General features: G+C 38.6%; 1 protein-coding gene across 1 annotated transcript in view; it reads right to left on the bottom strand.

Annotated features, from left to right (window-relative positions):
* The window catches only part of grik4 (glutamate receptor, ionotropic, kainate 4), a 300,984-nt gene extending 294,308 nt beyond the window's left edge, over positions 1-6,676 (bottom strand). Inside the window, exon 1 of the mRNA XM_036560909.1 lies at positions 6,557-6,676. Coding sequence (XP_036416802.1) covers positions 6,557-6,638 — 82 coding nt within the window. The 5' untranslated portion in view covers positions 6,639-6,676. The remainder of the gene's footprint in view (positions 1-6,556) is intronic.
* Positions 6,677-12,426: the final 5,750 nt, after the last annotated feature.

The following is a 12,426-nucleotide window of genomic DNA, read 5'->3' as shown; positions in this document are numbered from 1 at the left end:
ATCAAGCCCTTGGTTCTTCAAGTCTACATCGATCTGCCTGAGGTTTACAATATTGTATGAGGTAGTGCTGTGAAGCTCTGTGAGGTCTGTAAGACAATGTTTTAGCATAAAGTCCTTGGTGCTCAGGAAGCAAGGGTTCATTAACTTTATTAATGCAAACTCAAAGTGGCCAAACATTTTTCTCATATTTTATGTTCTCCCTAATTTACACTTACAGCACTTTTCTGTGGGTTTATGTACCAGAGAGTCATATTTTTTTGCAAGGCTATTTTCAAACCTTTCTTTATCCCTTACAACTACATAATCTGTTTTTCTAATATATGTGTAGCCTCGTTCTGCAGGTCCCCTAGTAGCGTTTTATTTATTCATTTTTCTATTAATGCAAACAAAAAGTATATTTTTCCCTGTAACTCTTATCAGATTAACTAGGACACTGCTGGCTTTCTGCGAGCGAAGTGTTGTAACTCTGGGTTGAGCTGCTGGTGAGCAATGATGGGTGAAATGGGAGGGGTGAGAACCTCCTGTTGTGAAACCAATTCATACCTTTCCACAAAGACAACCGTAGACAGCACAACTGCAGCTTTCTTTATATTAAAAATTCATGTACAACTGTCATAATAAAAAAAAACAAAAAAACAATGCATTTAAAAAAATCTGAACTCCAGGTCAAATTGCATGTTTTGTTGTCTTTCTAAGTGGAAATAATTAAAAACAAATACTCCACAGAGAACATACTTAAACATACAAGCCTAATTTTAGCACACAGTTTCTATTTATGTATAAAATACAAAACATAAAATATAAAATGTGCCATATCATTTGCACAGGCCCGCCAGTATGTTAAATTCAGCAACTAAACAGTGATTGCATATTAAAATGGTTTTAAAATGTGCAGAAGTGTGCTCTCTGTAAAAGATGTGTTAACTCTTTTTCACTTAGAAAGTCAACAAAACATGTAATTTGACCAGAGGTGCCCAAACCTTTGCTTATGATTGTATATTTCATCTCTACTGAAGAAAAAATCCAAAGTTCAACTGACGGGACTTCCAACACAAGGAAAAACTGCATTTCATGGATAATGTGAAAAGGGGTTTAGACATTGTAAAGATGTATGCAAATGATATCTGTTGTGATTGGCTGCCCTGTTTTGTACACATTCGTACAGCAGTCAGGGCTGAGACACTCCGCTTTACTATGAATGGGAATGAACTGCTGCAAGCTTTTATGTTTAAATGTGAAATCACAAAAATAATGAATTCAAAACAAGAGTTAATAGTATGTTCAGTAACTTTAACAGTGTTTATACGCTACATCAAACTTCTTCATTTAAAAATGAGATTTTATATAGATATATTTGGAAATAAATTGCGATATTGCCCACACCACCTGCACTGCTTAACAGAAGCCTCCTCTAGACAGGCTTCAGCGAAGGATAGTTAGCACTGTTAGCATGGTTAGCCTAATTAAACCAGTGCACAAAGGCGGCCTGAACACAGGGCTTGCTCTCTGAAGGTGCTGTTTCTGCAGGGATGCGAGGTGAAGGGATGAGGAATGGTGGAGGTGGAGGAAAACCATGTTGGTCTAATTAACCGCTACTGTACCGGCGACTCGGGAGCTGTTTGTTTCGCGTGTGCGGTCGCGGGGAGTGACGGGGAAAGCGGCGCAGCGGGAATGGCTGAGAGCCGAGGCTGCTTAATAATTGATCTGCGAGCTCAGGAGCTTGTTTGGTGCAAATGAGCGCGCAGCCTCATCTGCTCTCTGAGCGGCTGCAGAGAAACGCATTGTTTTCCTAATATGCCACTGAATAAAGCGATCAATATGGCCGCTGCTGATCTGAGCACAATCGTTTCAAAGCCCAGCGCCCCACAACAGCACAGTAACCTCACACACACCCACAGAAACACACACAAACACACAAACACACACACAAATATAACCCCCCCTTCCCCAACTGTTAAATCATCTGGAACTAAGTTTGCACTGCTCACTGTGGTGCCAGTGTGTGAGATTAGAGAGGGAGAGTCATTCCAGCTCCAGTTCCAGCCTGTGAAAAACCAGCAAAGTTAGCCAAGCTCTCTCTCTCTCTCTCACGCTCTTCTTTCCTCTCTCTAACACACTGTTTCTCACTCTCTTCTCTTTTTTGCACTCTCTATCACTATGGCTCTCATACTTATATTCTCTCTCTCGCCCTCTTTATTTCTATCACACTATCACTCTCACTTGCTTTGTTTGTCACTCAGTCACTCACTCATTGTCTCTCTCACACTATTTCTCTCTTACTCACTCACTCTCCCTTTCCCTTACACTGTCCTTCTCACTATCTGTCTTTTTCTCTCTCTCACTCTGTCCCTCTCATGTTCTCCCTCACTCCCTCTCGCTCTCACTCACTGTCCCTCTCACTTTCTCCCTCACTCTGTCCCTCTCACTTTCTCTCTCACTCTGTCCCTCTCACTTTCTCTCTCACTCTGTCCCTCTCACTTTCTCTCTCACTCTGACCCTCTCACTTTCTTCCTCACTCTCTCTCACTTTCTCCCTCCTCTCACTCTGTTCCTCTCACTTTCTCCCTCACTCTCTCTCTCTCACTGTCCCTCTCACTTTCTCCCTCTCTCTCTCTGTCCCTCTCACTTTCTCCCTCACTCTCTCTCTCACTCTGTCCCTCACTCTGACCCTCTCACTTTCTTCCTCACTTTCTCTCACTTTCTCCCTCCCTCTCTGTCCCTCTCACTTTCTCCCTCACTCAAGTTCAAGTTCAATAGTGCTTTATTGGCATGAATGTAATGAATGATAAGGAATTATAAAATTATAAATAAATAAATAAATCATTATAAAAATCAATAATGAATTTCATTACATTCATGCCAATAAAGCACTACTGAACTCTCCCTCACTCTCTCTCTCTCACTCTGTCCCTCTCACTTTCTCCCTCACTCTCTCTGTCCCTCTCACTTTCTCCCTCACTCTCTCTCTCTGTCACTCTCTCTCTCTCTCTCTCTCTCTCACTCTGTCCCTCTCACTTTCTCTCTCACTCTGACCCTCTCACTTTCTTCCTCACTCTCTCTCACTCTGTCCTACTCATTTTCTCCCTCTCTCACTCTGTTCCTCTCACTTTCTCCCTCACTCTCTCTCTCACTGTCCCTCTCACTTTCTCCCTCTCTCTCTCTGTCCCTCTAACTTTCTCCCTCACTCTCTCTCTCACTCTGTCCCTCACTCTGACCCTCTCACTTTCTTCCTCACTTTCTCCCTCCCTCTCTGTCCCTCTCACTTTCTCCCTCACTCTCTCTCTCTGTCCCTCTCACTTTCTCCCTCACTCTCTCTCTCACTCTGTCCCTCTCACTTTCTCCCTCTCTCTCTCTGTCCCTCTCACTTTCTCCCTCACTCTCTCTCTCTGTCACTCTCACTCTCTCTCTCACTCTGTCCCTCTCAATTTCTTCCTCACTCTCTCTCACTTTCTACCTCACTTACACTCTCTCATTTTGCCTCTCTCACTTTTTTCCTCACTCTGACCCTCTCACTTTCTTCCTCACTCTCTCTCACTTTCTCCCTCCCTCTCTGTCCCTCTCACTTTCTCCCTCTCTCTCTCTCTCTGTCCCTCTCACTTTCTTCCTCACTCTCTCTCACTCTGTCCCTCTCACTTTCTCCCTCTCGCTCTCTCTCTCTGTCCCTCTCACTTTCTCCCTCACTCTCCCTCTCTCTGTCCCTCTCACTTTCTTCCTCACTCTCTCTCTTTCTCCCTCCCTCTCTGTCCCTCTCACTTTCTCCCTCACTCTCTCTCTCTCTCACTCTGTCCCTCTCACTTTTTCCCTCACTCTCTCTGTCCCTCACTCTCTCTCTGTCCCTCTCACTTTCTCTCTCACTCTCTCTCTCTATCACTCTGTCCTACTCATTTTATCCCTCTCAATTTCTTCCTCACTCTCTCTCACTTTGCCTCTCTCACTTTCTCCCTCACTCTAACCCTCTCACTTTCTTCCTCACTCTCTCTGTCCCTCTCACTTTCTCCCTCACTCTCTCTGTCCCTCTCACTTTCTCCCTCACTCTCTCTCTCACTCTGTCCCTCTCATTTTCTCCCTCACTCTCTCTCTCTGTCCCTCTCACTTTCTCCCTCACTCTCTCTCTTTCTCCCTCGCTCTCTCTCTCACTGATTTTCTCCCTCACTCTCTCTTACTTTCTCCCTCACTTTCTGTCTCTCTTTCTCTCTCCCTCACTCTTCACATTCTCACACTGTCTCTCTCTCCCTTACTCTCTGTTTCTCTCACACACTGTTTCTCTCACTTTTTCTCTCTTTCTTACTCTCTCACTGTCTGTCTCTCTCTCTCTCCTTCTCTTTCTCTCATATTATGTCTCTCTCTCACACAGTTTCTCTCTCACTGTCTCTCTTTCACTCCATCCCTCTCACTTTCTTCCTCACTCACTCACTCTTTCTCCATCACTCCTCTCTCTCCCTCACTCTCCCCCTCTCTCAGGGTCTCTCTCTCTCTCTCTCTCTCTCTCTGCTCTCTCTCATATATTCTTTCTGTCTTTGTCACTCTGTCACTCACTCACTCTCTCACTCACTCACTCTCTCACTGAGTTCCACACAGTAATGAAGTCAGTTCAAATGGCTGAAATGATGCCTTTAATAAGAATATGTATGGAGTGCAATACACGCACACACACACACACATTCTTGAACAGAGTATCAGTGTTCAGAACTGAACATTCAATTAAGGTGTCTACAGTATCATGACTCACTCAGGCTGTTGTTATTAGTGCTCTGTGGAAGAACGTAATTGACGTTGGTGGTTTTGGATTAATGCTGAAACTCGAGGGCTCTTGTGGAACGAATAGCGCTTGCATTGGCAGTTCGCATGGTAATGAAACTGTACAGCAGAGTGTGCCACTGTGTAAATTAAAACATAACCCACACAGGGCATTTAACATCCATATTACTGTAAAAAATAAACTCACTCCACACAACACTGACTCAGAGTCATGAGACCTTATCAGACACCATGAAGCCTCAAAGTCTTGAAAAGTCTAATTACTCTAAGCTAACATATGGGGTGCATTTAACATAGAATCAAAGTGTTGAATCATAAAAAGCAGTGTAATTATGCACATGCAGGCTACTGAGCTATCAAGCTTTTCTGTGCATGCACTAAAGTGTTACTACCTGCGCAGAGACTGAGGACCAGTAATTGAGTCAGTGCATTAGGCCTAATTAAATGCATTACTTTCATTTGTGTTTAGTTACAGAAACATCAAAAAAAAGAAAAGGCACATTTCTCATCCACTTTCCGACAAGCGAAATGTAGAGAGTTAATTGCGGGTTCTGAAGATGCCGTAAGGCAGCGAGGCTGGTGTGCAACCCTATGAATTCCATTAACAACAATTACAAGATTATATCACAAGCTCACTCACTCACTGCTGAAATATTTCAACCTCCTCATCTGTTTGAATGCAGAAGTTACGGCTGCATGATATGGACAAAAGTCCAGTATTGTGATTGTGAACTGCAATTGTGAAACGAAAAAAAATATATGAAAAAGTCATCAGAATCGGAATCACTGGATCTTTGCTTCAAACAATCAGCAATTTATTTTGTGTTGTGCTTTTATGATGAAATTAATGTAAGCAAGGAAACTCATGTTGTATATAAATGCTGCTACACCCATGCGCCAATGATGAGGAGCATTTTATTATTTTTCCATTCAAATAACTGAATAACAGTGTATGCATCTCACATTACTTTGCAGCTTCTAAACAGAGTTACTTGCAGAGATCTATGCCTGCCTAAGTCTTAAAATGTCATCTGGTATGACCGTCCAACCATATATGCAGATTAAGTAATATATTAGAAGCTATTAAAAGTTCTAACCAAAATGGTTTGACGTGATTTTATATCTGACATGCATTCACTCACTGAAAAAACATAAATAAACTAAAATTCAGATTTTCTCAAATGTCATGCGGCACAACTAACAACAAAGGACTTTTATTCTGACATGTTTTTATGAGGGAGTGCAATCTCCATGGTGCAATGCAAAAGTCCCTTTCACAAATATTGAAAAAAATTGGCAAGTCGTATTTGTCAGTGATCCCTATAACAAAATGTTGCAGCATAATTCTTCATGACCCATTGGGCTAAATAATAAGCTGCCTCTTACTTTTAATGTACCTTTTATTTCATCTTATGTTATTTAAAAAGGGTTTTTTTAAGAAGGTAAAACTGGCAGCCGTTAAAAAGCATACAATGTTATTTATGTTGCAACTATGTCAACAGGACGTGCTTGTGCATGTGTATTCTATGTATTCACTTAGCCCACACAGTGTGAGCTTCAGGATTAAAATTAAACAGGCTGATAAAATTCATCCAATTTGATTGTAAAGGAATCGGAATCAGTGATAAAAATTCATGACTACAGGACCAAAATAGTTTACTATGATGACATGATTCTAATCCCTGAACTCAAAAATGATCGGTTGATAACAAGTACTGATCCAACAAACGATTCGATGCACAATAACGATTAGTGAACAATATACTGCGTAGCCGTAGCGTGAGAGAAACTAAACGTACCTATTCTGAAGGAGAGCGGCCCACTGGCGGTGCTTCTCACCCACATTGCTAAGAAGAGCAGAGGCGCCCAGGCTGCGAGCATCTTCTATACCTCCTCATGGGTCCTGCCCCGGGGGTCCCCCTGCGCACAGCCACCTGCAACCACACATACACACATCAATTACAGCAACTTACAAATGTACCATAACACTTCACGGGGGAGCAAGTCTCTGATCTCAGAGCAATTATGTATGATTCAGTGCCTCATAAAATCTCAAATTTCACTATAATTTGATTCAACCGGATTATTTGCATAGTGGGACAGCCCACATCCTCCCAGACAGGTGGAACTATTCACACAATAGATGATTACAGACAGTAAAAACACCACACATTATGTTCACAGCATATTCATTAAAATAGATTTATTGAATTTTTACATTGAGAAAATAACAGCCTGAACATTTTATTTTGGTCCAAAAAAAGAGCACAGACTTTACTAAATATTATTATAATTGATTCAAATCAATTCTAACATCCCAAGGCCCTTCAGATTGACCTGTGCCCCTAACAGATATACACTGTCATGGTTACAGCAGGAGGTTGGCCTCCTACAAGTTTCCGAGGTGTAATTTCACTCCAATTAAGTGGAATAATGTCTCAGTTACTTTATATTAATTAAAACAGTTTGCTGCAGTCATTTGTAGAGAAAGTGCTTTTGTTTTTAGCTCTTCTTTGTTTAGAGTTCACAGAAATATCCTCCTTGCCTTCTAGAGGGCATTAATTAAAACAAACAGACACCAGCCAAACTGGTGGGTGTATGTCTTTGTCTAAATATATACCATGTTAAACTTTCTCTGTGTGCCTGCCTCTTGAGACAAAGACAATATGACAATATGATAATATAATGTGCCATGTGAATATAAGAGCAGTGGTTATGTTTGCTATTACAATCTTTGGCTAGCTATGAATGAAGGCTGCTAAGACACTGACACTGTATTTGGTGCTGTATTATAGTGGAAGGTCATAAACTAAACTGTAAAACAGATCATATCAGATATCAGTCACGAAGGACAGGCTTATGGCTGTGGAATAAATATCTCTAAAAAGGTGTTATAATATGCTATAATAATAATAATAATAATAATAATAATAATAATAATATTTTCTCAAAAATAACTTTTTATAATAACCGAATTTTTTTCTCTACTGCAAAATGCTAAAACATTTTTGGTATGAGACATACTGACATATATTAGAATATTTGATAACACATGATTAATAATTGTTATTAGTTTTAGAATTCATTTGTCACTGTTGGATCAAAACATCATATCTCTAAAATGGTAACTTTAACAGAGAAGGGAAAAAAATAAAACCTTCTTAACTTTTACGAAAGTTAATGTAGTTTTGGACCAGTTAATGTGATTTTAGCCCATTTCTATTGGTCCCCTTACAGAAAAGTCACATTAATTTTACACATGAATAAAACACTTTTTTTCACACTTCACGTGACGTATATGTTCACCCTGAAACAAGGCAAAGTGTAAGTTATGCAGACAACATTCAAAAATGCAGATACAAGTTTTTTGGCAAGACAGCAACAAAATATGCACTAATAAATCATACTATTTAGTTATTAACCAATTACTTCTTTAATTATTCATAGAAGTCTAATCATTACTGACAGTTTGTTAACAAACATGAGTGTTATGCATGAAATTATATTATTATACATTTATAATCATGCTATAAAGCTTAGGCACAATTTTTAGTGTATATACATTTTTTCAGTGAATATATTTAATTATTTATATAGTGAATATAGTGGTTTATATCAATGACTTTTAGTGTTTTAAAAAGTATAAACACTTTTGATTAACTATGCATTAAGGAGAGGTTTATGCATCACAAATACCACAATAACAAATAACGACTCCATCATTTAAAACAGGATGTAGATGATTACTTTAAGGTGTTATGTTGGTGTTAGTTTGTTATTCACAAACAAGAATAAGTGTATGACTGATAAGAATCAAGTTATAATTTATTAGCTCTGGGTTGTGAGAACAAAATAATGACTTCTATTAATGTTTAGGTTTCTGTAATTTACAAATATTATCAATTACATGTAGAGTAAATGGTTGATAATTCAAATGGTATCATGTATTAATGCATTATTGTGTTAACGCATAACATAGCAATTAAATAATTATTAAAAGTCAACATAAAAACAGATGGTGATTAGGTTCCATTATATTAGGATCTGTTATTATAAATTGTTACTGAATGTTACCTTGAAATCTGATGTTTATGGGGTGATGCTATGCTTAACTTTCACTTTTTTATTTTTATTCTGTCATTTTGGACCATTTTTGTTGGTCCTTTTGTCATGAAATTTTGACTGAATGTAAAGGGCAGCTGGTACTCTCATACTATGTCTCTCATTGAGCGAGGGGGTGAGGTTAGAGTAACTCTGGCCTGCGGGCCCCACTTTGAGCAGCCCTGGTCTAAGATCTTAACTCCTGCCCTCAAATAACAGGTATTAGGTTTTAACCTGAGACTGATTTAAACTCAGAACCCTTAAAGTAATGTCACCTTGTCCCCGGAGCATGCAGTGGCCAGTGAAGAGTGAAACAGAGAGTTTGTCAAATTTAAACCTAAGCGAGACAAAGCATCCAGTGCGTTCATATATTTCATTTGAATGTGCACCCCCTCCTCATTCACGCTCTCCTGTTCACTGAACCTAATCTCTTCATATCATCGCATTAAGTGTGAAAAACAATGTGTGTCAAGCATCAAGCAGTCAGACGCGGCCGCGCTGCCATTCATTACAGGACGAGCTTCCACAAACCTGTAGCTACATTATCACAGCAGGAAAATGGCAATTAAAAATATACACAGGCCCAATTCAATTCACTCAAATGCAATTATAGCAAATCGCTGCATGGTCTGTGCTCAGTGGGCTGCACAGTGGAATACTGAGACACTCGAGCCTGAACTTGACAAGTCCTGTACAACAGCCAACAGATGTCAGTGAACGTTCACAGTTGGTGGCTGTACATAAAATAAAGCATCAAATAAGCTCTTTATATTTTAACCTTCCTATCTGTGGTCACATTAGTGACCCTCACTATCACTCTCTATAACCAGGGTACTCAACTCTGCTCCTGCAGGGCTGTAGTTCCCTGCTTTAACACAATCACACCTGAACGTTAAAGGGGAATCCCACCAATTTATGACAGATTTTTATTCTGACTCTGTAATTCAGTATATCCACACATCGGAAATGTTTAATGTCTATAAAAGGTTTTGCCAAAGCTTGGAAGCCCCTGGTCTTTTTTTGTTTGCTTGTTTGTTTGCTTGTTGTGTTGACTGTCTAAATGAAAATAAATAGACATCCTCTACAGAGAACACACTTCTGCACATTTTACTGAACAATTACTGTTTATTTGCTGAATTTAATGTGTTAGGGGGAAAAAACATGAGATGTGGCCCGTGCAAAAGTTACAGCACATTATATTTTATGTTTTTATAATGTTTTTTGAGAGGCCCAAAATATGTTTTTAAAAGCCATTAAGGGAGAAGAGGTACATGAAGGGCACTGTGAGCAAAAAAAAAAACTCACATCAACATGACATATAAAAACTGAGAAGACATGTGTGGGTGCACTGGTAGTTTTGGAGGGTAACCAAACTGTGCTGGACTAAGACCCTCCAGGACCCCTGCTATATCATATCATAAATTTGATTGAAGTTATACACTTGAAAAAACTAAACACAACAGGAACTGTCCACCCAGCTTGATTATTCAAGCTTCCAAATTATTTGTTGGTGCAACACAGTCTTCATCAGGCAAACAGCCATATGAAACATCCAATTTAGACAGACTGGGGACAGTTAGTGACATCACGCACTCATCTACCTGCAAGGAATCACATGATTTAAGCCGGACGTTAGCTCCTTGATTCCAAGACCTGATAACTGGAGACCAATTAAGTATTAATTACAAGCTACTCATGTTCGCTAACACATACGCTAACAGACTTTAAAAAAAAAGGCCTATATATTATTGTTCATGAGCCTCAAACTGGCTTTATCAATGGGCATCATATAAGCAATAATATACGTTTAGTACTTGATTTAGTTGATGACTCAAATTTTATGGATTCAGACTTTCTCATTGTTTTGCTAAACTTTGGTACGTCATTTGACACAGCTGAATGTGACTTTTTATTTACATCCTTTGTTATTTGGTTTTGGTGATAACTTCCTGTCTATCATTAACATGTTTTATAATGATATTTAATAAACAATGATAAATTAAACATAATAATAATAATAATATGAAATGACATACAATAGCTCTTTAATTATTAATAAGGATACTTCTAGGAGATTTCAACTTCAGTTTTATGTTTTCTCTTCATTTTAGCTGTCAACTTACTCGCTATGAGTGCTCCCAAGCATCCTCTATTGAAAAGTATTTCAAATTTTGAAAGGGAAATTAGAATCTCTACGCAGATTGGATTTTAGAAAAAGGACTAAATATCAACTGCTCTCGAGATTATTACATTTTTTTTCTCCTGCCTCTGGCTTGCCTTTAAACCTAAACAACCGAGAGTGTTTGAGCTTGTTTGACACTCAGGACAAAAACCTCCAAGGTACAAATTAAGCATCGTTTTAAATAACTGTGTACATGTTGGCAAGAATCTCATTGTCAGGCAGCATCTCAATTTTTTATAGACTAAGAAGAAACTACATCAATTTTTAACAACTAGCTTCATAGAGATTGTTCAGTTTTTGGCACAATACTTGTGTCAAAACTAGAAGGTCTTTCACAGTGTGTCTATCTGCTCTATGAGTTTCTGAGAAAAAAAATGTAAAGAAATCAATAGATGCTTTCTAAATGTTGTACGTAAGAACAAGCAACATGAACTGAAAAGCTCAGTACTATCCTGCAAAAGACTGGAAGGTGGGATGGAAAGCGTGGACTCAATAATTCCTTCAGGGAATTGATTGAACTGGTTGAGAAGTTTTTTGGAGAATGCAGATTCTACGTGGAACTTCATCCCCCAGCATATCTTTAGGAAAACTGGTGGTCTAGATCTAGTCCTGAGATGTAATTATTTACCCTCTCAAATACCCATAAAGCTTTCTAATTTTCACCAGCAGGCTCTGTTAACGTGGCAGCTGTGCTACATGCACAATTTTTCTCCTCATAAAATATTACTATGGAATAATAAAGACATTGTCATCAAAGGAAAATCATTATTTCTGTCACACTGGCATGACAAGGGTATTTCTCATATGATGGATTGGTTTTATGATGACAGCAGCTTACTCTCCTATGAACAATTTATGAAAAAAATATACTTTTCCCATCGTTTTTAAGGAGTTTAGCTCTGTCTGCAAAGCAATCACAACTGGCTTGTTACTACTGATAAAAAGTTATCTTTGCTTTGCAGACAAGTGTATAAAAGACTCTGCCTGGGTCCTTAAACGACTCTCCATCTTTGACTAAATGTGACATAATAATTAAATTAGGATCCTAATTTAGTCCAGACATAAAATTAACCCAAGAGCGAAATTCTAAGACATTGATTGGAAAAGGTCTTGGCTACTTAATTACAAGTTTTGTATTCCCAACAAGACAAAATTCAAGATTCTTCAGAAAATATAACCCTGTAATTCTCTTTTGCCAAAATTTACAGACACAGATGACTTGTGTAAGTTTTGTAAGGAGGAAATTGCATCATTGGTACACTTGTTTTATGATTATGTTACAGCTTTACTATGAAAGATAGCTTTTGTTTCTACACAAATTCTAATACTCCTCTTAAACATGCTGTTAATGATTCTATTTTATCCACTAATTATTATTCATAAAAA

Source organism: Colossoma macropomum, unplaced genomic scaffold, assembly GCF_904425465.1.
Source record: "Colossoma macropomum unplaced genomic scaffold, Colossoma_macropomum, whole genome shotgun sequence".
In the NCBI taxonomy this organism is placed as follows: domain Eukaryota; kingdom Metazoa; phylum Chordata; class Actinopteri; order Characiformes; family Serrasalmidae; genus Colossoma; species Colossoma macropomum.
Note: the sequence above shows the minus strand (reverse complement) of the source record. Positions and strands in the feature narration are given on the sequence as shown.